Source organism: Chelonoidis abingdonii, chromosome 22 (assembly GCF_003597395.2).
Source record: "Chelonoidis abingdonii isolate Lonesome George chromosome 22, CheloAbing_2.0, whole genome shotgun sequence".
NCBI lineage: Eukaryota > Metazoa > Chordata > Testudines > Testudinidae > Chelonoidis > Chelonoidis abingdonii.
This window is the reverse complement of record NC_133790.1, coordinates 19,432,696-19,460,604: the sequence shown is the minus strand read 5'-3', so window position 1 is coordinate 19,460,604 and position 27,909 is coordinate 19,432,696. Positions and strand designations below refer to the sequence as shown.

General features: G+C 39.1%; 1 protein-coding gene across 4 annotated transcripts in view; it reads right to left on the bottom strand.

Annotated features, from left to right (window-relative positions):
* Positions 1–27,909, bottom strand: part of DGCR2 (DiGeorge syndrome critical region gene 2) — a 63,163-nt gene that overhangs the window by 10,722 nt on the left and 24,532 nt on the right. For 3 of the 4 annotated variants that reach the window (XM_032764728.2, XM_032764726.2, XM_032764729.2), the window contains 6 exons: positions 27,367–27,489; positions 21,736–21,861; positions 18,041–18,251; positions 16,852–16,928; positions 11,954–12,130; positions 10,456–10,659 (listed from right to left, as the gene is read on the bottom strand). In XM_032764728.2, the coding sequence (XP_032620619.1) occupies positions 10,456–10,659; positions 11,954–12,130; positions 16,852–16,928; positions 18,041–18,251; positions 21,736–21,861; positions 27,367–27,489 (918 nt within the window). Of the gene's footprint in view, positions 1–9,594; positions 9,672–10,455; positions 10,660–11,953; positions 12,131–16,851; positions 16,929–18,040; positions 18,252–21,735; positions 21,862–27,366; positions 27,490–27,909 lie in introns of those variants that run through there. The other variant, XM_032764730.2, reaches the window with a different exon arrangement.

The window sequence follows — 27,909 nt, the reverse complement described above, 5'->3', positions numbered from 1 at the left end:
TAACTTCTTGTGCCAGGAAGATAAGAGCAATGTAATTAAAGAAAGTCATCTGAAACACTTGGAAGGTGAAGGTGAATAGGGAATAGCAGCATGGATTTGTAAAAAGAATCTATGTACAAAACAATCTGAGTAGCTTTCTTTATAGGATAAGACCTTGGAAAGGGAGAAGCGGAGATTGGTATACCTATTTAATAAGGCATTCTGATACAGTCTCGCATGATGTTCTATCACTAACTAGCAAATACTATTTAGATGGGCTACTATAAGTGAGTGCATAACTTGGCTGGATAACATACTCAGAGTATTATGTAATGGTCCATCCTGCTGGAAAGATATAAAGTGGTTCCACGCGTGCTAGTTTGGACCTGCTCTGTTCAATATCATTCATCAACGACTTAGCATGTTGCATAAAAGAATTTATTAAATGTGCGTGACGATATCCAAACTCGGCAGGGATTGCAATCTGTTGGAGCGACAGGGTCAAATACAAAATATCTGACAATTGAGAAATGGTCTGAGGTAAACGGATAGTCAATAAAGACAATGCAACAGTGCCCACTTAGGAAGAACAATCACGTTTCAACACAATATAAGAATGGACGAGACTGTCTAGGATAGTGTGGCAGAAAGATTAGGGTCATAGTGGACACAAGCCTAAATATGAGTCAACAGTGAGATTATCTGTTGCAAAAAAAAAAAAAAAACAAAAACGCAACCAGGATCCTGGGATGCGATTAACAGTGTGTGTTGTTAAACAAGACACAATGAAGTCACTCGTTCCGCTCTACTCTGTCTGTTAGGCTACAGCTGGATGTATTTTGTCCATTCTGGACCGCAATTTCAAGAAAAGTGTGGAGACAACTTGGAGAGGGCTCAGAGAAGAGCAAAAGAATATTAAAGCTCTTGAGAATGACTATGAAGGAAGTGCTGAAAGAATTGGGTTTATTAGTTGGGAAAAGAGAGCCTGAGAGGGGACATATGATACAGCTTTTACAGGTATCTCAAAAGGTGCATCAGCGAGGAGGAGAAACTGTTCACCTTAGCTCTAATGATAGAATAAGAAGCATGGTGCTTAAACTGCAGCAAGGGAGATTAGTGGAATTAGGAAAAGTTGCCTAACAGTCGGGTAGTTAAACACTGGATAAATTGCCTAGGGAGGTTGTGAATCTCCAACTCTGGATATATTTAAGAGTAGTTTAAGATAAATGTCTATCAGGGATGTCTAGACAGTATTTGGTCTGCATGAGGCAGGGACTGGACCTCCAAGACCTCTTGAGGTCCCTTCCAGTCCTAGAGTCTATGAATCTATGAAATAAGTTTTGTTTCAAAACATGCAAGACAGGATGCTGAGATACCAAAGCCGCCAGCAAGTGCTGAATCTGGGCATTCATAAAGCACGTATCACAGCAGAACTTAGAGGTGTTTTACATGAACAAATATTAACAAAATAGTGATATATGCCCCAAAGTGATCGTCAATGCTCTATTTCACTTCAGCTGTCAGCTTCTATGTCTGAAAGCGCTACCAGTTTATGCGGTCACTGTGGCTATTTAACAAATGCTTTGGCAAAGAGTCCTGACATGAAACTTCTAGACAGCAAGTGTTGAACTCTTCTTGGTCTCCATTCCGGAGACCAGAGTCATCTGTTGACAGGATTCTGCCTTTAGCTCTCGTGACCCCATGGCTTTGTTAGGTGCAGTGTGCCAGACAACTGAAATGCCAGTGGTGGGCTGCAGAGAGATAATTTGGACCTATCCATTAAGGGCTTTGTAGATCAGCATCAGAACCTTGAAGTGAACATGGAGTCAGTGCATTTTGCAGACACGCTCTGTTTGGCTTCTTTTACTCCAGCGATAAGCTGCTGTGAACTTTCTGCCTATTCCCACACAGAAGCAATTACAACAGTCCAACCTGAAGATGTCCATCAGATAGTCCACAAAAGCTAGATTCACTGTCCGAGGATTCAGCAGTCATCTTGCTAGCCAAAGATGGAAAACATTTTTAGTGACTGTTACCTGGATGTCCAGGATCAGAGATGAGTTCTACATGACTCAAAGACTGCATCCTATCTCGATTAGCAGCCGGTCTTGTATCAAATGAAAGCTAGCCGTTACATTTTGCCTGGATTTAGCTTTATCCACGCTTTTTTTCCTTTCAGGTATAGCAATGGCTAAGAGACAGGACTGTGCACTGGATGAAGAGGACACAGCTGTATATTACCTGCATATTCCTGTTAATAAAAGCAGTGATTATACTGATCTCAGCAAACTTCTGCACACGAGCAGCTGGAAGGGCTGAAATCTTATCTTAAGTATTGTGCTTCTCAAATGAACTTCACTACAAATCTCCGGCACTTTTTGTCATGCACCAAGTTATTTTACAAAATGAGCACAATTCTATAACTGACTTTGAAAACAAATCACTTGATCCAAAGAACAGCCAGAGAACATGGGAACATAAGCAACTGGGCTAAGGAATACCATTTTAAGATTACTAACTGGGTACTGCCTTCAGTGCTGTTGTCCCTTGGAAGGGCTGCTCTTTTACAGCTGTACATTCCCCAGCTTCCTATGTTGCATTTTATGGATCACTCACTTACAACAGATTAATACATCCACACACACCAAATAGTCTGACCTGTGCTAAGATTCTATTAGAGACTTACTACAAGGAATTTTCAAAAAAAAGGTCTTTCACATTTTGCAGTTTGATTCCAAGATTGAACTACTTAACTATAGATAATAAAATTAAAAAAAAAATTCCTCTGCATGATGTACTCCTATTTGTATTCTGCATTGGTGCTATTATAGTAATAAAACTGTCAGATGAGGTTACAGCGGTGAAATATTTCAAATAGGTTTATTTTCTGTGTGTTTATGAGGTTATGAATCCCACCTCTAGTGTTTGTACACACTGCTTCTGTTTCTATAAATTACTGTCTCACAGTTAACACACACAATCTTATTTTTAATTCTTAACAGAAGCCCACCCCTCGCAATAGACTTTCATCGATCTGTGCCCTTCACAAGTTAGTCAGATGTCTCCCACCCAGCTGTCCAATTACGTCTGTGAATATCTACAATCTCAACTCCCAGTGACAATATTTGTCCCCCCTTCAGAAGCTGATGCATCCCCAGCCACCATTCCCAGCTTGAACTGCTCTTTAGTTGCTGCCTGATGTTTGAAATATAGTAAAATTTACCTTGAAATGGTTTAAGTGCCATTTTACAAAGTGTGTGTGTGTGTTTTTCTGAAAAGGCAGTGGAAGTGGGGATGTAGGATGAGGCTCTTCCAAGTCTTTTCTTTTGTTTTCTGTCAAATTCAGCAAGTGAGATGTATCCTTTAGGAAATCTTGTATTTTGACCAAATAGCTTTACCAACCCTCTTGACTCGCCATCGTAACCCAGAACTATCTTGGTTCCCCAGGCTTAATCACAAGCAGCAACTAAGCAACCCCCCAAATAACTATAAATCACATGGAGGGTTTGCAAATTATTTACATTTTCAGTATTTTAGCTAAATGTATCAACAATAAATCCGGATATAAAACCTACCTCACCTGCCATCTGATTTTCCTTTCTGCTATTCTCCTAGTTTTCTGTGTTTAACAATGTAAATGAAACAGCACTTTCTCTACTTTCGCTGTAAGAGAACAGCTTTAACAAGCTTCTTCAGCCTCCCTTTCCTATCTATCTTCCTCTCCAGTATCCCCTTCTTTAGCTCGTCACTGCTTCCTCCTAATGGCACACAACAAAGTTAAGTGAATTTATCAAATTCTCATTTTCATTGATCTAAAGCTGCCCCTTTAACCTCCTTTGCTCAGTGTGAACACACTAAAAACAACAGCCTTCCTCTTTTTGCTCACAATCATGAGTTTGTGGTCATCCCCAACTCACGCCCTCACCCCTGCCCACAACACAATATACTGCCTACTTCTGCTTCCATGTATTCTCTTGACATCTACCACGGCTGCAAGTCTCAGTTCGTTTCTGGTCACAGTCCTCTTTCAAAGTGATCCTTGTCATGGTCTGGAAAGGTGTGTTTAGAAATTCTCCCTGCTTGGCCTGGTAAGGGACTCTGCCACTTTTTATCCAGGATTTGGTTTATGATAATGAAAGACAGACATTCTACTCTACTTTTAGAGAGGTATGGAACAGAGGTTTCTAGTGTGACATTTTATTCCCAAATTGTATATTTCACCAAATGCTGGCAGCTGAGTGTATGACAGCTTTCCGGAACTGGAGACAACAACAGTATCTTATGACTATGCATCAATTTACATTCACTACATACACACTGAGCTCGCTAATTCATAGAAATATTAAAAGAAACAAAATACACTAAAAGATATGGGTGGATCTGTTTGAAAAGAGGTCACACAAATATATTACTTTGTCACACCCACAGAGAGCAAATAGAACCACATACATACTTCCCCTCAGCTGTGGTATTTTAAATGCAAGGCACTACAATAATTCTTCCTCAACAGTCAAAAGGATAAAATGTCTTCTGAAGTATTGCACATGTGACTGCTCAGCAAATTCCTAGGACTGAAGTGTTTCCTCCCTTTCTAATTCCTTTAAAAAATAGTCTTGTGTGCTATTACAGCTGCTGCTTCCCAACTCAGACAGTAAGAGCTTACAATCTGCCAACTCAGCAGCAAGGTTTATTTCCCCATGGTCTCTCTTTGGATGTCTACTAAATCAACAGTACCTAAATTAAACAGTTTTGTTTCTCCTGAGATGGGGTTTTGGGACGAGAACTAGAAATATTTGACAAAGACAAATCTAAGCTGATTAAAGAAAGCAATTTACTAGTTTAGTCACCTAATGACATGCTTCATTTCAAAATGTCAGTGTTGAACACCACCAGAGCAGACTTTATTATGAGCTAAGTTTTACAGCTGCTTATCGAATCTCTTCCCCAACAATTAAGTTAGTTAATAAAATAAAAATAAAAATAGCTTCTCAGACAAGAATACAACGCTATTTCTAAGGTGTTATCAGTTTCACTAGAGAATGAAGCATCTTAAGACAGGGAGTACAGAGAGGTAAAATATATTCAAAAATTGCATTCATGAAATAGTTAAAATCCACAGCATAAACAAGGATTAAAGAACACTGCAGCAAGGTACCCCTGGTCATCTCAATTCTGTCTGTTGGCTGATGTTGCACTAAAATAGTTTAAGATAAGAATTTGGTGCTTGGGTATAGGCAAATCTTAACACTGCTGATAATAGCAGGAGGAAAGCTGTCATTCCCCCCACCCCTTCCTAGTGCAAGTTTAAGCTTAACTTTCATACTGAATGTGACTGATAAAACAGGAAGAAGCTAGCAGTTTTTAATCATGACCTACAGATCAGTCTTATGACAAGCATGGCTTCCGGATAGATTTGTAGCCGATAAGCACTTGCTTGGTTTATACTGCCACACACTCAGTAGAAAGGTTTGGGGTTATTTAGGTTATCCCCCCCCCCCCCGTTTTTGGGGAGGGGGAGAGAATCTCCACACATTCCATATGGTAGAGTGTTCTGAAACACAACTACATCTCTAGTAACCTGAAATATAAATTAGGTGATTTTATTATGCAAAAAAAGCCACACAAATAAAAAAATGTTTTTGAATAAGCCCCTTTTAAAGGGAACCAAGACTTAAATTCACATCCCAACTTACAAATAATACAGTGCGGACTGAAATTCAATTTGCACGGCCCAAGAACACAAAAAAAACAGCTTTCAAATATCTGTTCAAGTGATCAGTATGTTACAGGTACTGAGCGATTACTGAAGCTCTTCTGCACAAGTTATAACTACTTCTTGCATTATACCTGCATATAAGTAGCTAGTACCTGGAACCCAAAGCCATAACTCCCTTGAGAAAACAGAATCAATAGATGTTTAGACAAATGCAAGCAAGAAAGCTTAAATCAATTTCTCCTGGACCATCCTGTAAAATCATAACTCACAGTACACAGTCTTTTTACCAACATGAAGTCTGATGTACCTTAATACCAAGTGAACATTAGTCCTTTCTCCCCCTAAGCAAAAAACCCACAAAACATTGTGGTATGAGTGCTCTAGGGCAAAGGTTTCTCTTGTGCCAGTTAGGTGATGTAGCAGAGAAGATACTCCCTACCTCACTGAAGCTTTTCAGTGAGAGAAAGGCACCTGCTTTCAAATAATTTTAGAGGAGCAGGTCCCAGGTACCCCAGGTATATTCTTCCTATCTCTTGCTTTTAGATGGCAAAAGGCCCTTAAAATAATTGAGGCAAAAGGAATTGGCCATGCTGGGTTAAACACTGAGGCTTCACAGAGACTGCACCTTCTCATTTTGGCTGTAACTCTCGTTACAGAGAGTTATGGATCTTAGCCAATCTGTATACTTATTTGCATAGCAGTTCATTCATGAGAGGCCATGGGCACTGAAGCTTCAGTTAGACACTGTGCAAAAGTGCAATACCAGTCTGAAATCAGGAAGTAACTTATAGAAAACCTTTCTAAATGACTTAAAAAAATCCTATGTTGTCAGCCTGCCTAGTCTTTGAGAACTCCAAATACTCTCAGTTACCTAGAACTATTCCACCTAATGAAGATGAAATAAGTGGGGAATCTGACCTGGCAAGCACCTTACATAGCAGGGGATGTCAAATTGAATAAAGTGCTCTCTCTCCACTTGCTGGTTTGAACGCTGTGTATCCAAAATGACTGGGCTGGTACAGAAGAATGAAAAGAACAGTGAGGACATTTGCTTTTTTAAAATAACTGAACCTAATAAAATTATCAGAGTATTTGCACCAAACTCTGTTCAGTGATAAACAGCACCATCTACTGGCTAGCACACACTAAAACACAAATGAGTACTAGTCCAGCCTGCTTTGTTCAAAGCTATTGTTCTGACTGAATTTTGACAAACAGTAGCATCATGCTACTCTCAATGAAAACCAGGGGAAACTTTGAAGAGTGAATAGGTTTGTTAAAATAAACTCAGATGGTCTTTACTTAACATTACTGGAAAACAAAAACAAAACAAAAAACCCATAAGCTCAAAAGCTTCTGTTTGCTGTCTGAACCAACGTATACTGGAATTGCCAGACCAGATCACACTAGTGGTCTATCTGGTCCAACATTCAGGGTCTAGAAGTGGCTAGTACTTAGATGCTTCAGAGGAAAGAGCAAGAATTTCTGTAATGGACAGTTATGAAAACCTGTCCAAAGGAGGTGGTTTTTTCCCCTAATCTGCAGCAGCTGCTGGCCAGCTTGAAGGAATAGTTTCTCTTTATAGTTTAGCAACTCCCTTTTATCCACTAGATCAGGACCTCTCAAGGGGTCATGAGGTTATTACGGGGGGAGGAGGGTTGCGAGCTGTCAACCTGCACCCCAAGCCCCACTTTGCTGCAGCATTTATAATAATGTTAAATATATTTTAAAAAGTGTTTTTAATTTATATGAGGGGGAGGTCACACTCAGAGGCTTGCTATGTGAAAGGGGTCACCAGTAAAAAAGTTTGAGAGCCACTGCACTAGATAATTACATGCTCAGAGTTCTGGACTGGAGATTATTTTTCGTTATAGAAACCCTGCTGATTTACTGCATCTAGATCAGTGGCTCAACCTTTCCAGACTACTGTACACCTTTCAGGAGTCTCAAGTTTCACCTCATTTAAAAATTATTTGCTTACAAAATCAGACATAAAAATACAAGTGCCATAACACAGTATTACTGAAAAATTGCTTACTTTCCTCATTTTAGCACATTATAAAATAAATCAATTGGAACATTAATATTGAACTTACATTTCAGCATATAGTATATAGTACAATATAAGCAAGTCATTGTCAGTATGAAATTTTAATTTGTACTGACTTTGCTAGTGCTCTTTATGTAACCTGTTGTAAAACTAGGCAAATATCTAGATGAGCTGATGGACCTCCTGGAAGACCTCTGCGTACCCCTGGCTGAGAACCACTGATCTAGTTTTCTAAATTTTCAACCAATTCACTCAGTACTGAAATAAGAATTCATTGGTTTATAATTCCCAGAAACCTTGCAACACTGATGGCAAAGTGCCCTTCCATTGCTAGGCATTCTAGGTCACCTATTTCTGTTTCTAAGCTTTGTGCACAGGTATACAGGCATATACAGGTTTATCTATCAGGTTTAAATTTACCTCATAGTAGACATCATGGGTATTTTGGCCCTGACCTGTACCATTGATTTCAATCTGTCCCTTCTCCATTTCAGTAGCAATTTCTGTCCTATCTTTCACTACCATATACAGATACTCGTATGTTTGTATGGAGTTCTTGGTGTTCCTAACATTCCTAGTAGATATTACTGGGTCCTGAATGCTCCTCAGACCCTGTGGGTCAGTCCTCTATCTTCCCATTTAAAAACAAACACTTGCCAATTTTCTGTGCTGTTTTCACTTTGATTCTGGGGGAAACATCTCTTGTTGTTAGCTTTCCTCTACCCCAGAAGTTCATCAGTGCCATATAAAACTTAACCCCTCTTTACATCACCTTTGAATTTCCTCATCTAGCTGGTCCTGTGCAGGGAACCCAAAAAGCATTTGAACCTATAGACTTTCCTAATCTGAATTAAGGTGCTGGGACTTCTCTTCTACCCCCCAAATCAATGGTGGTAATATGTACCATGATATGCCCCTGCTCACCACTCACTAGAGCTCCGTATACATGTTTGGAGAGATTGACCACATATACACGTGACAGGCAAGGCACCAAATGACTTTCATTGTCACCACCTTTCTGGGTATCAATATTTCTAATACCAAGAACTTTCCACCATATGGTATGGATGACACACACCACTGACACTCCTTCTATCCTGAAACACCAACCACTACCAAAAAGCCCTTGAAACAAATCAACTTAAGAACAAAAATTATAGAAGTACACGAATAAGATTATACACCCAGACACCACAGAAAAGGAGACGTACCCAAGATTCCAGCATAACATTAACCATAACAACTCTGGAGAGCTGATGAACGTGTTGTATCAACCAGCAAGGTACTAACAAACTTCAACAGGACTTTAAAAATAAAGTGGAAACCTCTTTACCAAGCTGCTGCTGCACCCTCTGTAATTCTCACTCTGCCTCCTCAACTCCTCCCCCCACCTTCCTGTTTCCTGTCCTTTCAGACTCCCAACAGCCAGTGCTCCCAGTTCTAATAATCACAAGCAACATCTAAATACCACACAACATAGAAAGAAGAGGCCCCTTATGAGCTCATCTCCAGACTGAAATAATTGTCTATACTGAGCAACTTGTCTCTTTAATATCCTGGAATCAACACAGCTCCAACACTGCAAACGCACTGAGCACGAACATTCAAAATTACAGATACAATTAAGATACATTAAAATACATTCTGGGGATTAGGCACAGCAGCTAATATAAGGAACAGGCTCAAAACTGCAGAATGTTTTGCCCTCATTTATCCATAGATAGCCAGCAGGTCCCATAAAACACTTGGGAGGGAGGGAGGGAGGGAGCAGACAGATGGTCCCACCAGTCCCGCCAGCAGCAGCCTTTTAGATACTGTTGGCCTGTCTAAGTTTTTGGGTTACACCTGAGGCTATTCCTGTGGGGTAAATGATGAGAAAGGAGGGCACTCTGCGTCAGCAACATCAGAGCAGATCATCGGAGGCACCTGGAAAGAGGAGAGGGAGCACTGCATACCACAAGTTTAATAAAAGGCTACTTTCTACTAATACAGATTCAGATACTTTTATTAATCCATTCCTGGTAAGATCATCTTAACATTAATGTTTCTGTCAAGGACATACCAAGGCCCACCAAGATGAAGAGATATACCTTGGTTCTCCTTAGTTTTCTGTGTGCCACCCTCACAAGGCCCCTGCAAGTCTCCTCATCCCTTCCTTTACGCCAGAGTCCCACATTGTCTCTCCTCACACAAGGGTCTGTGCTCTCCACCCATCTCCAGATGCCCCCCCATCCCCACTTCAGGCCCAGCTTCCAATCCTCCCAGCCCCCCTGGCTTTCCTTGAGGGTCCCAGATTTGCTGCCCACCTGTCACCAAGTCCACCCCCTTCCATATCCCTGCTTCCCCAAAGATCCCCACCACTACCACTTCCCTACTTCCTCCCTCCACCACCTGTACTCCCCAATTCACCCTACAAGTCAAGCAGCTGCCTCTGACCTGTACCTGTATGTAGCAGGGAGCCACAGGAGCCATTCCTCTGCCCGCAGCACCAGGCAGAGTGGGAGCCTGCTTTTCCTGCAAGTCAGGCTTTTCCAGTCTTCCAAATTTGCACCAAAATAAGAAGGTTTGTGCCCACTGATACCTAGAACCTTTCCTGGAATGTGGTAATTGATGGCAAATAGCATTCCAAAGTTATGTTACAAAGACGCCATCAAGTTGAGCGTTAGATCTCATTTCACTCGGCCGAAAATATGCAATGTAAAACATTTACCTGGGTCTAAACATGTAAATTTGCAACACTCCTTTGGGTCTTTGCGATACTGCTGACAACCCTGGGGCCGTTCACAGAGGGCTGCCACACACATCTCCGGTTCCCCATTGTGACAGGTACAGCTCAAACAGGGGTCATCCCCTTTTGGGGTGAAATAGTAGCCTTCATCAACAATGTTGTCTTTGATATCAACACAGGTCTGGCCTGGAACAGAAACGCGTATCAATACCTCACCAAAAGAAATCGTATGTGCAGCTCTTCCTGCCAGAGTAACAGGCACCCAACTCAACCTGTACGTAAAATTGCTTAAAAATAAGCAAAAGCTGGAAATGAAAAGACAAGTACAAACTGAATTGTTTACATTAAGAGAACTGTGAAAAGCGATCCTCAAGGGTTACGGTAATACCATGGGCTGGCATGACAGGAAGCTGAAAAATTCTAGACATGCAAGATTGTTCAGGGTTTCTTTTTTAAATAATTGAAGCCAATGTTAATAGGACGTAGTTGCCAGTCTTAGACATTTCTTATCTGAGGGTCATTGAAAGAAACAGCAGGGCAAGAGACTTCTGCTCCTGCCATCTCCTAGGATCCGTAAATGCCACTTTTGCGCTCTTTGCTGTACTGATCCTGAATGATGCCCTCATTAGACCAAGTCAGAGAGAGGAAACCAGACAGCATTACCACCTGAACCAGCTTTGGGTAAATTCTGACCACCTAGGATGCAAGTCTTCAATTTCTGCCGTCATTCCTTCCCTAATGTATTATTTTTCTTCCCCCTCTTCTCTCTCTCCCCTCTTTCCTATCTTTCGCCTTCTGCCTATTAACAGTCTGCTTAGCTGGACAAGACAACTCCAGCCACTGAAACACTATGCTTAGAACCAGTGACCAGAAAGCCAAGCTAAAAACAGTGCCTTAAAACAGTCAGATGTTAGGAGTTTGACACGTCTCAGGAGTAGCAGTCAAGACCATGTGCTGCGTCTGCAATTCCTCAGCACGTAGAGTGCAAGCAGCAGAAAGCACCAGAGACAGAAGTTATTTTTCTCCTCCCTTTCTGTGAGAGTTAATCTGATTCTGTTTCCTTTATAACAAAGTCAGATTTCAACAACAGCTCAAGATGATCTAACTTTTCTCCAAAAAAGGGCCACTAATACCATCCATCTTCAATATCATCTGAAAAGATTGCAAAGCAGGGGCATCCCTCTAAAGAGATGGCTTTACAGAGCTTAAGAGAGGGAATAAGGGTTACTGCTAGAAGGAAAGCCTTACTTCTTTACATTCAAATGCTTTAATCATTTTTTTCTATAACTGGCAACCTACGATGTTGATTCTTCACTTAAACAGGTAACTAATTCAGAGAACTTTTGCAGATGTTTGAAATTCATTGGTGCAGGACAAGAGGCACGAAGGACAAAACAGACTTCTACTCAGAGCTCTACGTGTTTATAAGTCATCTGCACAAACATTTGTATTCATTTATCTGCATTGTATTACAACTTACTCCTTTTGCAGAGGAACGAAGATTTCTCATAGCAGTTTTCAGCGTACCAGCTGTGTAAACCATGGTGCCGAAGAGTGGGTAAATGGAAACACTGAAGCTGGGCACAAAGAACGTTTTCATTTTCAGACATAGCCGTACCAAAGATAGGATCCGGGGGCAAGAATACTTCTGAGGAACCTAAGGTGAGAATTTATTATTGGTGTGAGCAGCCTGCAGGTTGATGAGAGCTTTAGAAAAGCTCGCTAGAGTATCATTTACTTCATGCACAGCCAACTTCTAGTACAAGGCTACTATCCTTTAATTTTAGCAATGCTCCTTGAGGTGGAAGGGAGTTGGGAGGAACAGAAAGACAAATTGCTGTCTCCCTAGATAAAAGGTGTTTGTTAAGAGGAAAGGCTGCTGTAGCTACACTATAAACCATGTTGTTTAAGGTGCCAAAATGTCATTTTATATACCTATGTAATCTTGTTCTGAACATGGACAGATCCTGATCCCACTGCAGCTGCTTTGCTCCAGCCCACCCTGCAGTGCTGGTTTGGTTATCTGAGGATTCCATCCTCATGGAGGAATCCCAAGTGAGAGATCTGACAGCTCTTAAGCGGCCCACAGTGTAGCTAGGGAAATGGCACCATTGTGGTTCTTGACCATGTCTGGGTTTATCTCTCAGTGCTATAATGGCCCTCTGGAGTCATTAACCAGCATCTTTATTTCTCCCACCCACAGCAACTGTGATTGGTTCTAACAGCCAGGCCTGAAAAACATAGGGTTACACAAGGTAATCTCATTTTCCCACATTAGTGTATGTCTTCGGGCATGAGGGGCAGCTGTGGATTAGTGGATTGAGTACAATGCATGGAGTCAACAATCCTGGACTCTATTTCTCAATGCCACTGACTGCAAGAGACATCATGCACATTACTCAAGGTCTTTGTGCCACAGCTACCCTACCTGTAAAATGGGGATTATACTTACCCATCTATAATAATTCCTTTCAAAAACTATGAAAAAATTGCTGTGAGTGCAGTTTAAATATACTAATTAGGGCTGTCGATTAATTGCAATTAACTCATAATAATTAAATGCAATTAATAAATTTTAGTTGGTATTCCGTTGTTTAACAGTGCAATTAAAACTGATTAAATATATTTGGGATGTTTTTCTACATTTTCATATATATTGTATTCTGTGTTGTAATTGAAATCAAAGTGTATATTATTTTTTATTACAATTACTTGCAGTGTAAAAATGACAAATAGTATTTTTCAATTCACGTCATACAAGTACTATAGTGCAACCTCTGTCGTGAACGTGCAATTTTAAAAAGGTAGATTTTTTTTGTTACATAACTGCACTCAAAAACAATGTAAAACTTCATTCCCTACAAGTCCACTCAGTCCTACTTCTTGTTCAGCATAACCTTCCTAAACTGTTTAACCAACACAGATAAAAATCAACAAACGAATGGCAGCAAACAACATGAAGGCAAGAAAAAAATAAATTGGTAAAAAAAAAAGTTACACAGTAACTACAATTGGGTAAACAAATTGTGTTAGTACCCCTCATAATTTGGGCTACTGACACTGTATGCTAATTAAGACAAATGTTATTCAAAACAATCTTGCCCAGTATCTGAATACCATTACTAATAGGGTCAAAAATTTCAAACTTAAGTGCCTAAAGTTAAGGTGTCTGAATTAATATTTAGACAATCAAGCATAAGTGGCCTGATATTCAAAAAGTTATTGGGCACTTGGACCCTTCCATTGACTTCCAGAGTCAGCAGCTGTGAAAAAAAAATTAGACCAGTGCACATGGATTTAGGAGGCCAACATTAGGTACCCAGGCTTGAGAATGTTTGTCTTAATGCCCAGACTCCCACACATCATATGGTTAAATGACAAAATGATCCTCTGACAGCCTGCTGAAGTACTGTTTGACCTGATGGGAGAGATTTCATTTATTAAACTAGGATGTCCATCGCTATCTCCTAAGAAGAGAGTCCATCCACCAAACTATACAGAATTATCACGGAGCAAAATTTTCAAAAGTAGCTAAATGACGACTTTTGAAAATGGGACTTAGGTACTTTTGAAACTTTCCCCCATAGTCTAATTTTAATAAACTTTCTTAAAGAAAGTGGCAAAGACATCAAGAAAACATGAACTGATGCCACCATCTGACAAATGAGCAGTCAGAATTATAACATTAACTATTAAATGGTATACATTAAGAAAAAAAATAAAGTTATAACTGCTCTAAATAGTTTCACCAGCAGATGGTAGTGCAGTCAGCTTCTCAGTAAAGAGCAATGGCGTTCCCTTCATGAGAAATAGAGATCTGTATTTTCCCTAGGTTTTATAGGTTAACTGATAATTTATGATACTTTTTGACCATCAAGATCCATGAATTTAATATAAAAAGAGTTTGCAATTTTTCCCCCTGAAGAAACTCTGAAGTGATGCTCTATTCTTCTAAAACAACTGTGAAAGTGGCACTTCCTGGCTTAAACAGAGAAGTGCTCTATGAATATTCAGAGTCAGATCTGCTCACTTTCGTGGCAAAAACAGGTTTAAGTACTTCGATTCCTGATGGCACTGTAAAGTCAATGTTACTGTGGAACAGTTAAGCTCTATGTTACTGAAGCAGGCCAATTGCCTGGTTTTAAGCTGGACTGTCTTGATTTTGTATGGGTTGTTCCCTGCCCAGTTCTATCAGAAAACTGGATGTGGTTTTGTCTGGTATCATGCACAGAGGATGCCATTTTGCAGAACACACCACCTCACCTTCAAAGGTGTGATGTCAAATGCATGATGTGTATGAGGTCACACCAGAGGTCAGGTGGCACATGCGGTAAAACCGCATCCTCAGTGCAGCATGACCTTGCGTGCACTGTGCAAAATCATGCTGGCAGGGGCAGGAACAACTGAGGGGATGTTCTGTATACTGTGGATGCGTCAGTGGCTACCCCATTGCTACTAGTTCTTTCACATCAACTGAACTGTTAACCAAGTTCTGATTGGTCAAATTCTGCTCTAAGTTATGTTTATGTACAATCGGTTTGCACACAATGGAGTTACACGGATATGAGTGCAGAATTTACCCTACACATCCTCTATTGCCAAAAGTGATGCCTGAGAAGGAAATAAGGCAGATGACTTTTAGATTTTAAGATGACTTTGCAGCACTGCCTATCAGAAAGCTTGTTTTTCCTCATGTCAAGGCACCAGTCCAGCAGAGCATTTAAGCACGTGCTTAATTCTACACAAACAAGCAGACTCATTGACTTTAATGGAACGACATGCTGAAATGCTTTGCTGTACTGGACATATTTGATCTGAACATTGCTGCAGTAAACATCCAGGGTGGTTTAAAAAACAGAACCAAAAGGCCTACATTCCCTTTTCAGAGTACAGCTGCTTTTGAAAGTCAATCAGCTTGGCAGTCCTGCACTGGCAGAGCATTGGTTCAGTTGGATAAACTAAGGGAGACAAACTATAATCTAGACAACACTGTATATCAGCATTTCAGAATAGTTTTCTGTTACATTTTTTAAAAGTTGAGGTTTACAGCTATTAGAGCTGTAAACTGACAGCCTTGCAGACTGAAGCTTTCTGTTTGGGCATAAATAGTGTAACATAGGTGCAAGCTGCCTTGTACCCATGAGTCAATGTGCTTTATCTTTGTTCTGGAGAAGGTATAAATGCAAATATTTCAATCTCCATTTCAAACAATTTGAAAATTAAACTAGAACAAGAAACAGGATAATGTCGCTGAGTTTTTAAGAGTTATTTCAATTTCAATGTATCAGAGGAACCAAATGATACCAGCCATATGGAAAATTCTGGCCCATACAAACTAGACCCACTTCAAAACACCAACATGAAACAATTTTGACACTCATTTTGGTACAGACACGTATTTCATTACCTACCTATTTATGATACCTGTTAATTTTTATGGAGATGTGGGAAATTAAACTGTAGATTACTTTTATGTAACATTCACTTTGGTGACACTGCAGATTTAAAAAAAACTCTGAGATTGCTCAAAGCTTAATCTTGGAATTTCCTGGGCTAATAAACTGAACAACTATTCAGTTGTTTACTTTTTTGTTACCACTGAGCCTGCTGCAAACAGCTTCTGATTAACATCTAAGCACTAAAAGAGGTAGAAATACTTTCACAGGTGTCTGGAGAATTGAGTGGCTCTTCCAAAAATGTGGTCAGATTACAAAATGAAAGAAAGCAATACCCATGCATTTCAGTGTTCTTTATTCTTTTTACACTGAAACCACAAGCTTACCTCATCACAGCTAAACCTACTTATTCTACAAAGTGGTTTCCCACAGATTACAATGTTTATTATGGAGAGTCTGTAAATAAGATTAACCCCCAGTATATGGAACTATAAAATTCAGCCAAATTTAGTTCTCATCTTTCTCAAAGGAAACTCCCACACAGGATAGAAATCTTCCATTCTATTATATTTTGCAGTAATTTAGTACCAGGAAATTTCTAAAGCCTAAACTAAAGGGTAGTTACCATAGGCATTCTAATTTATGTTGTTAAGCTGTTCTCACTTTGAATTACAGCAACTTCTCTCCTCTTGAAAGAAACTCTTTACAGATTACATTCATGCTTAAGGATAGCTGTTTTGAGCAGGGCAGCTTGGGGGGGAGGGGGGGCGGGGAGAAGCCGGTACAAATTACCAGGTCCCAGCAGTGCAGAAGGGGGCCCAGGGCCCAGCTTCCTCAGCCTTGTTAAGCTGGTCCACCCGAAAAAAAAATTTTCACCAGGGCCTGAGCCCGCTCTTGGCAGCCCTGGTTTTGAGCTTATGTTTAACTAGCTTTATTTTTAAGCAAGCTGCATGGAAGTTAGCATCTTGTTTCAGAAACTTACCTTTGTAAGCCACCTCCCAGTGACCTCCTAGAGAACGATTTCGGTTGGTTATGACATACTGATATCCAACCCAGAACCTAGAGAGTTAAAAAATATGCATTTTTTAACAATTCCCAAAAGCAAGAGGGGAAAAAATACTACCATAAAAAACAAGTAATACAGAACTTTACTACTAAAATTTCCTCTTTTTCCACTTTTAAGTTGACCTAAAAATATTTTCATGCTTTACATTGCTACATTCCAAGTCCATATTTTGGGAATATATTCACCAACAGTATCTTCTTTTCAAAAAGGGATTGATAATATTACGTAGATATCAGTATTTATTTTATTGATATATGTTATGTTGTGATTTTTAAAACTATACACAAAGATCAAGCTCATAATTTTGTTACTGTGATAGCACTGAAACATCTTGAAGCCACAATTACACGGAATTACCGCAAATATAACTTACTACATCGCATGTTAATGTCTGTCAAATGCATTTCCTGTCTGATACTGAAGTAGAACCAGAAGAAGTAACAGTAACAAGAGTGTACTGGTGACAGGACAACACAGCAAAGAACTGATGAAAGATCATGGATAAAAATAATGGTAATTCTATTTAAGTAATTATATTTTGGGGGGGAGTAGTCCTCTCTCAAACAGAACAGCTGAGAACATGCTCACCTCAAACAAAACTAGAGAAGATGTTCAGAGACTTTTCTCAGAATGGCCCTTTCATTCCCATCTCACACTACCAACATTGTCAGTGTTACTGGTCTTTTATTGCCAATAAACTTGAACGTTCAGTTTAAATGTTTAGAGAAAACTAGAACTCTCCCAGTACTCCACTGAAAACCTCAGCATAATGCACACCGCACTAAAATAATTCATTCTTGCTACAGTTGTTTTCTGTTCAGCGATGCAAAGACATTCAGACTGAAAAAAGTTATTTAATTTGACTGCAAGCAATCATATGAAGTTTGCAGTTTATTCATTAATGCTGGTTAAAATATAAACCTGATGACAATTGGCTGTTAGCATTCTGACTGCTAAGCTACTGAGTTACTTAATTTAAATCAATTTTTATTCAATTCTAAGCAAAGTGAACTATTCAGTTTGCACAACATTAGCAGTTATTTATTAATTCATGTAAAAATCACTTTAATCCAATATGAAATGGTTATTTTTCCTTCTGACTCACCTACGTTGGTCCTTCCTTCCAAAGGCTCTCTCTTCGAGGTCCCACTCCTGTGCCAGGATGAACCTGAGCTCCTGATCTGTGGTAAAAGTGGCCAGCGATCCATTCACCCTCTGACATGTCTGCACAGCATCCCAGTAGTTTTCCCCATTTAAATACACCCTGTAACAACTGGCTGTGCCCTCATAGTGATGCCATCCTGTTGGGCACTTTCCTAGGAAACATGGAGAATAGAAGGGAAAACCATCCCCCAAAATTAGGATCTTAACTTGAGACAACATATACCTAATAGTTAAATAGGCCAGTATATATGATAAATATTTACAGAACACTATTTACACACACACACACACACACACACACAGTCTAAAATCCACCCCACAATTATGAGATGACATGCATTGAAGAGTATGGTGACATTTCCTGATGAAAAAGTTTCTTGACAAAACTTGTCTTTCTGGGATTTCATTTAAACATGATTTACTTTTCACCACTTCTCACTTGAACTGTGGTAGCCCTCAAAGGCCCTGATCAGGTTAGTGGCTCTACCATGCAAAACACCAAACATACATAAAGACCTTCTCACACTCTCCATCACTGCCCTGAAGATCTTAGTCTAATTTGAAACAAGCAGCAAGAAGTGTAATAAACAGTAGGAAGAAAAAAAGTGGGGAGCAGGAGGAAAACAATGATATGATCATGCAGTTACACAAGTCAGCAACATGCACAACCGGATTCTTCCAAAGGTTTTTCCTTCTTTTACTATAAAAATGTTAAGCAAATAGTATCCATGTTCCAGTTACATTTCTTGTAGATGTCACAGCAGAAGTGGGTCTTTAAGAAGGATGTGAAGAAGGTCTTATGGATTATTTCAAGGAGGGCAATTTGTAAGTAAGGTCAAGTGCAGAAGAAAGCATGGAAATGTCTGCGGAAGAAATGGACATTCACGGCTGGCACTACTGGAGTGGATGAGCATCCAGCGGTGGGACTTAGACAGAGAGCACAATCAGAGTTAACAGGAAGAAAGATTATTTTAGCTGTTGCATTTGGTATGGACAGGAAGCAAGACAACATGAATTCTGCAACACTTGCCATGGCACAGTAACCCCAACAGTTATTTAACTCTTGCTGGAGCATTTATCTCGTCTCTGTGCATAACAACCAAAAGGACCCCAAAAAACTCTTTGGAATTACAGTGATCTCTATCAAAGTAGTGAAATAATACAACTATTTACCATATCCAAGTTCTTTCTAAATTTGTTAAAATTCAGGAAAGTGGAATATTTATTTTTCACGTGCTAGAGAATTATCAAGGTTTTTACAGCTCTAAAGTCCTTTTGTGATCTTCCAACCCACGTCTTTAGAATTACTTAATGTCTTAAATGAATAAAAATCTGACTAATCTGTAATCGTTCAAATGCTTTGAATGAAAAAATAAATACAAGTTGCATGCAATACCATATTATTGACCCAAGTACAAAAATGAAGTAACCAGGAGTTGAGGAGTCCCATTTATGCGGAGTTCACTGAGACAGATACATAGGTAGTATAGCGTAATTGAATCCATGACCTGATAAATCAAGTTTAAATATTCAAATCTTAGTATCCCTCTTCTGCTTGATTTATTTTTAAGAAGTGCATGATCAACAGCTTGCTTTCAAGGAAGAGAGGAAAAGTTTTATTCAGTGGGTTAACACAGTTACCATTTACTTCTTGAACTACAGCTCTCAAGTTTTTCTATAAAATAGGGTTTCCTTAATGATCATTTGCTGTTACATTTCAGAGACAAAATGCTACCACAGTTGTTTGTGTGGTGTAAACAGATAGAATGGTCTGCCAGCACACTGGATTACAGGGCATATTAAGTTATAGACACCAGAACTACTTCCACACCAATCTGTTATAAAAGAATTAAGTAATTTCAAAAAAATCAATAATTTACCCAAACTAGTTAAATCCACAACAAATTTTATAAAATATGTTTTAAAAACCTGTTTGATTTTCTTTAATCTTAGTGAAATGTTTATTTTAATTTTGGCTTGTGTTAGCTGTTTGCCTCTGTGACACAGCTTCTGTTTATAACAATACTATAAAAAATAAAGACTGATCAGAACAATCAAAGAATGGTTGAAAAATTTCACTACTGCTTTCAACACCCGTCCCCTTACCCACTTATCAATGAAATTCCTCATTCTACAGAGCATGCGTTCTGTGTAAAGTCACCACCACACACAGTACGGACTAGTTCTCCTGCTGAAATCTAGATCTTCAACTCTACTTAACTATTATCCAGAAATTGCATTAACCCCCCCCCAAAAGCAGCATTTAAGAAGTTTAACACTAGTCATTTCAGCATAGGGTAGGAGAGTTCTCTACTCTAGTTAAAAGGGATTTTATTTTAAATAGCATATTAAAACGGTGAAGCAACATTTTTCTGCATCTTGCTTCCAATAAAAGAAGTTCTTAAGACTTACTTCTTTGAATTTTCCGATCCTACGTATCTACTTTTAGTTTAGTCTCTGTCACAATAAGAATGCTAGGGATTAAAGACCTAGGCTAAAACAGCCATGCAAAAAGTTTTGGTAAATGGGAATACTGTATAAGACAGGGTCGTTTTCTGACTGGCAAGTACCTCAGCCTAGTTATCATCATCATCAAGGTTAAGTAAAGAGCACCTGTGCCAAGGTTGGCATATAGACACGACAGCTGAGCAAAGACAGGTTAAAGTGATCATTAATTGTTTTTCTTCTCCTTTAGAGGGATGAGAGTGGAAAATTTCCAAAGTGCTTTATTTCTCAGGAACATTTTTTCTTAAAGGCTAACACTCATACTATCAGACAAACTACTATTATAGTTCAGAGTTTTCTTAAAAATTAAATTACTGCCCTAGGAACTCACTGTTGAAAATTTAAAGTATCAAATGTGAATGACTTAGGTCTAATTTTTATCCCACCATTTTTCTAGAGCAATACTCAAAGTAGTACGATTTTAGTTTCCACTTATAAATGTGAGCACCTGACTTACCCTGAATGAGGCAATTGAACTACTAGTGTGCTTTACTTAAACCACGTGCATAAGTATTTGTAACACTGGGGCACTGGTTTAAAAAGAATGCTTCTGTGCTGAAACTAGTCTCTCAAGACAAAAAAAGGACCAGATTTTCACACCCGCTGAAGACCCATACTTCCAACTGAAGACAAAGCAGCCCAGAAAAATTGAAGCCCATAATTTATAACAGAAAACTGCAACTTTTTTCACAAAACCATTTTTATAAAGTACTATTCTATATTAATATATTAGCAACAACAAAACACAAGCACAAAAGATGTATTTTAGGGTTCCATTCTCAATCTACCATGTCATTAGAATTGCTTTAAGAAACAATTCATAATTACCATGTTATAGATACCAGTGTTACAAATAACCTTATCAAAAGAGTAGTATACAAATATTTAGATCTCTGGCATGTATGCTCTTCAGGGCGTTTTAGTTCAAGAAAAGCATGCAATTTAATGACATCTTTAAAAAATGTTAAGAGTCCTTGGACATTTTACTGTCTACTAGTTCTGGAACCACTCTTAATATTTAAAAAAAATCCTGCAACCTGAAGTATTAAGTCTTTGCTTTGAGAGGAAATGGCCTAATTTTGTGAACTGACTTCTAGGAATTTGAACCAGGTTCCCCAGTCTGCAACTTACTGCTAAACCGGACAGGCTGTGCCACATTGACAGCGTGAAAGCGGGTTGTGTCTCCTCCTCTTCCTCGATTGTGCCTGGAATCCACGTTTTCTTTCCCATGATAAGATCGTTGGTCCCCTGTCAAGCCTAAAGAGAAAAGAAAACACACATGCAAGGCAGTTTTTCATTTAGCCAAAGGTAAACTCTTTCATGAATGTCTCTCCAGGTTTGAATTCAAGACAGACAAAGAATAAAAAAAATGACAATATAATTGTATATTTCATTTGTACTGTAGTTGCCTGTAAGAAGACACACAAAAACTATACAGACGACGCCAATGTGAAACACCTACCATGGAAAAGAGCCAAACTGTTACATGAGTCTTGCCGATAAAGCTAAATATTTGTGGCAGGGTTTCAATAAATGCAGCACAGAGCTTGACATGCAGCAGTTTTAGCTGTTCCAGCAGATGTGTCATTCCCAGATTTTATCTGTTCTTCTTTGCATAGAACAGTCCATGCTCCTGCTGCTCAGTTTGTCAGTTACAAGAGTGTGGTTATTCAAGAGCTCTCTGTTCTATAGTTTTGAAAAATGTATTTGACAAAATTAAGATGGTTGTCAAGGAAATCTCCAGACAACAGGCTAACACTTTTCCACTTATTGAGGGACTTACTGGCCGCCACTTTCAGTGGCCCCCATTGGCCTGCAGCCGTGAACCGCAGCAGTGGGAGCCGCAATCAGCTGGACCTGCAGACAGGGCAGGTAAACAAACCGACCCAGCCCACCAGAAGCTTTCCCTACACAAGCGGTCACCCCAGTTTGAGAAACACTGGACAATAGCCTATAGCAGGGGTAGGCAACCTATGGCATGTGTGCCGAAGGCGGCACGCAAGCTGATTTTCAGTGGCACTCACACTGCCTGCGTCCTGGCCAATGGTCTGGGGGGGCTCTGCATTTTAATTTAATTTTAAATTGAAGCTTCTTAAACATTTTAAAAACCTTATTTACTTTACATACAACAGTTTAGTTATATATTATAGACTTACAGAAAGACCTTCTAAAAACGTTAAAATGTATTCTTGGCACGTGAAACCTTAGAGTGAATAAATTAAGATTCGGCACACTGCCGACCCCTGGCCTATAGGTATGAATTAAAACGGTAGCGCAAAAGCCTACAGACCTAAGTCTGTAAGACAATAGCCTTGATGAATTAACTGAGGCCAAAGGCCTAGAAGTATCTGCACGAGCAACTAACCAGGAGTGAACCTATATCACAAGATAAAATGATGTAAATAAGCAAGTACGGCTAAACTGCCGATAGGTAACTCCAATATTATAGTGATAAGTGCTACAGAACAGCCCTGAAGGAAATTACTAATCATGTTCAGAGCAGGATTTGAGCAGCGTGCAATAAAGGAGTCCTCGGACAGCACAATGGAGGATGAAGCTATTTAATAGCTGCTCATTCAGCTAACACTCTCCCCCCAATGTGCTAAATGAGACCGACTTCCTGTGGAAAAAAATAGTAATCATGTAATTAACCATCTCAATGCATACACAAAAGGCAACCTACATTCTGGCATTTCCTAATTTGAGTGCTAGACTTTGTGACCTAAACACTCTTTTAATGTAGACTTCTGTATGTGAGTTCCATAAAAGGTTGCTAGTTTCTATACATGAGCTGCTAATGTGCTCATCTGCAGGGAAATGCAGTAGCTATTGGGGTTTTCTGGTTATTGTTGTTTTTAAAGCATACACATGCTCACACTTTCCAGCTGTTTTGTCCAACAAGACAGTTTTAACTGCACAGAACAACCTACTGGATAATAAAGTTTCCAATTCTCATTTATAGTGGAGGTGGGAGGGAACTAGATCATCTCAAGATTAACTGCCTTTTGGGCCTAAAATTAAACCACCAATTTTTTTTTTTAAATACTTCCAGTTGTAAGTGGTTTACCTGTTTTCTACTTTCATTGTGCAGAAGACATTAAATAAGTTTAGCCCAGACATTACGCAAATAAATTCCTATTGGGTAACATTACTTAACATCATGGGACAACTAATTCAGGTCACATATAGTGCATGTGTATTTTAAGCTTTCATGAGAACCAAGTCAGAAGAATAAATTTCAAAAGGCTTGAGTTCACAGCAACAAGACTATTGCTAAATGATTATGTTTATAAAGATTTAATGCTGGCCATATTTTTGGCTGACTGTATCTAGGAGTTTTTCTGTGAAGAGGGGTGGGTGGGAAGGAGTGTAGGACCACATAGGTTCTTCCTATAGACTCATAAAAGGTCATGTTATGAAAAGAAATTGAGTGGATGTTGGATGAGACCAATACAGTTTCCTCTCAAAGATGTTGCTCCTAGATTACTGGGTTCAGCACAGATGTCTTATTACCAGTTGGATTATGGTTCCATTCCTGGGTCTGCAAAGTTCTGTTGGAGAGCATCTTGAAACATTGAGGTCTCCTGAGCAAAGGCCCTTGGAAAAAGCCTTATTATAAGGTAATTAGTTCAGGGTGAAGATGAAGTTATACAGAAGGGTTGTGATACAGTATCTGATCACAAGAGTTTAAATGTTAACAGTCAGAGCACACGAACTGCTAACTCTGCACTGCTTACTCCAGTGATAGGTGCTATAGAAAACAGAAAGATGGAGATGATTGTCAACTACAGTTGCTTGAAGCAACTGCTGTTGAGAAGATTTGGAAAATGTATGACATTCATTCCCTGTCCATGAACAGATTTTATTTTGTTTATTATGTTACATAAAGTATAAGCAGAATGAACTGAAGACGTTCTGCACAATTCTGGCTGCTTATCTGCTCACTCCCACTTTATTACTGAATAAAAAGTTGATCCACACAGTTGAGCTCTTTTAGTGGCAAAAAAAGAAATAGGAGAATCCAAAGAGTAAGAAAAATATCCAAGTTCTCACCTCTTATTTGTACAATTACAGAGGGTGAAGGTGGAAAAGCATAACTACTGCTATCTCTGAATATATATTGGCATTCAGAGATTCTTACCATTTTCATCAAAGTTTAAACTGCAAGTAGCTAGAAGTAGAAACTAGTATTAACCATCAAGAAATTACTACTTGAAACTCACGAAAGTGGTAAAGGCCTTAAAGATATGACCTTATTTACTACAAATTTTACAGCAAATACTGTTTCAGCATGAATTATTTTCAAATCTGTTACTCCTGATAAGGATCAGAAAAGAATTATTTCATGTGACTCCAAGACTAAAGCAGAAAGGAGTTGCAAGCACGTGCTGCATAAATCCACCCAATAATTTCTAGTATGCAGACAATCAGCAGTCAAAGGGCTTTATCCTACTAGAGCCATGGATCAAGGACAAACAGAGATGCAAAGATTCCACTAATATTTATGCAAGAGTACGGAAGAAAAAAGTAAGTATTTCTACATACCAGAGCTTAAAACTAAAGTTTGGAATTGAAAAGAATTCTATCTTCAAAAATAAATCTGTATTTTAGAGAGGGAAGATAGAGGGAAAATGGGATGTTATGAGACAAAAAGGCTATTCAATTTAACATTGGCTTTTGAAAGACAACTATTACAGCTCACTAACAAAAATACGCATCCCGTATACTTATCCTGACTGGTTAATGGCGATTAACCATTTATTGACAAAATGAGTTTTGAGAAAAAAAAAAAAGATTCGAACTGCTGCTAGCAAAAGGAACTCGCTGCTTGTGGGACAACAGTTAAACTCAGAACATACTGACTTTACTGGGAAAGTTCCATTTCAGGCACGATTCAACTCCTCTTGGGGTGAATGGGAGCTTTGTTGCTAACATGAATAAAACCAAGCCCTAAAAGAAATAGGCAGACAATATGATATAGCTCAGAGGTTCTCAAACTGGGGGTCGCAAGGTTATTAAATGGCGGGTCATGAGCTATCCGCTCCACTCCAAACCCTGCTTTGCCTCCAGCATTCATAACGGTGTTAAGTACATAAAAACATGTTTTTAATTTATAAGGGGGGGGGAAGAGTTGCACTTAGAGGCTATGTCAAAGGGGTCACCAGGACAAAAGTTTGAGACCACTGATATAGCTTATAATGGCCTTTCATTGACCTTTAGAAAGGGAAATATCCCATACTAACAAGTCATCACAGTGTGCATTCACACCAAGACAACAAGAATCTAATTACCTTTCATTAACCTTTGTTGGTTATGCAATTTATACAGTAATTTCCAGACTCTGGACTGCTACAGCAGTCCAACAGTCCACCCATTTCCGTATCTGTAAAGCTTCTTTCCATATTAAAGAGCACTTATGATAGCATGAGTAACCATCTCAATTTTACGGTGAATAGGAGATATTTACCCCACATTTTCATAAATCCTTCCTTCAATTGAAAGCTGAAATGCTTTCCAGTAAGAACTATTTCAACAGCAAATCTGCTACATATAACAAAATGTTAACCCTAACAAGACTGATTTCCCCATTTAGCCATATGCATAGCATGAATTTTGTTCAAGTAAAACCCTGAACACAATATGCAAGATAGCTGCGTAGAGGCTAGCTAAGAGACAAGCTCTGGATTTACGGAAGTCAGGCTCATGAAATCCACACAAAGTGTGCTCTATACAGATATGTAAAGGATGTAAGAAATGAGCAAAGTTTGGCAGACACCATTCCTATAAAATACTTACTCTATTGCAGGTATTGGAAATACTGTAAAAATAACTCTCAGGCCCAAAATTCAGAATGCAGCTTGGCAGCCCAAAGGAGTTCACTAGATGCTCAACAGTTCTGATTTATTAGTTCAAACAGAGAATGAACTCAAAAACTGCAATACTTCAGTGTAGCTTGAGTCTCTCTAAAGACCCCGACTTAAAAATCTAACTCACGCTGCAATTTAATTCTAGTAGTCATTTCCAGATTTCTACTTTGCTATCCCAAAAGAAAGCCTTAGGCATTTCCTGCTGTTTTTAAATTAACTTAAATTGTACTGGCCAGATTTCCAAGAGTGTTTAGTCACAACTGAGGCCAAATTTCAGAGACCAATGCACAGCTGTTCCCACTTAGAATAATGGAGCTGATGGGTGATCAGCTCTTGAAAAATGACCCTATACAAGTTTGAGGGCAAAAAAATAACAGTTTGATTGCTTCCTGGACTGACGTGTTCTGTTTATGTAATTGAACAGCACAGCATAGGCAGCAAGAAGGCAAACTCCCCTACACTGTCCAACAGTGTGCCTCAATCCAGTTTCTTTGTGGTACATTTTTAAGGGCAAGAGACAAGTTTAGAATTCAACTGCTGATAAGGGTATCTGTTTGATTCCATTGTAAAAGGTAGTTTTTCCTGTCTCTGAAGAATTAACACAGTCTAGCAACTCATTTCACATTTAGAATACCTACATATAGGTTGCAAGAACGGAAGTGTAACCTAATCAGTGAAAAATTGCTTGTGATGTTACTGTATTAGCTGAAAAGCAAAGCCTAGTCAAGGTTTATCATAAGGAACATCCTCTACCAAATGTATTAGTGTCCTCTCACAGTGACGTCTGTTTGAACCTGGAACTGCTAACTGTCGTTTTATAAAAACCAAACCTGAAGCATAACACTGTCACACAAAGTGACCGTTCAGAGAACAGAATTTTTTTAGTTCTACTTACCTGGACAGTCAACTTCATCACTCTCATCCTCACAGGTGGGCCATCCATCACACTGCCAGTTCAAAGGGATGCACTGGATGGTACCACTGCGACACGCAAACTGCCCTGGGGTACAGCGGAGCTCTATGGTAACAAAAAGGAAGGTTTTTCCCCCTAAAGAGATATATTCTATCCTGAATAAGACTACATAGGAAACTAATTGTCCCATCACTATGCACACTACAGATAATATTTAAGCAACTTGGCCCTTCAACAAGATCTCTAATTCATACTGTCTCTCTGTTTTAAAGGGGAAGATTAATAGGACTCTCTTTGCCCAGACTACCACTTGAGGAAACACTTTATCAGACAGCTTTATAGCAAGAGCCTTATACTGAAGCTGTTAACATTTTAAAGCCACATGTAAAATTTACAGGCCAGATCCTCAGATGGTCCATGCAGGCATAGGTAGACCCAATGAAAATCAACCTAACTCTCTAATTTAATCCAACTGAAGTTCTAACCCTATATTTTTAATTTCAGTATTCTCAGAGATCAGTACTT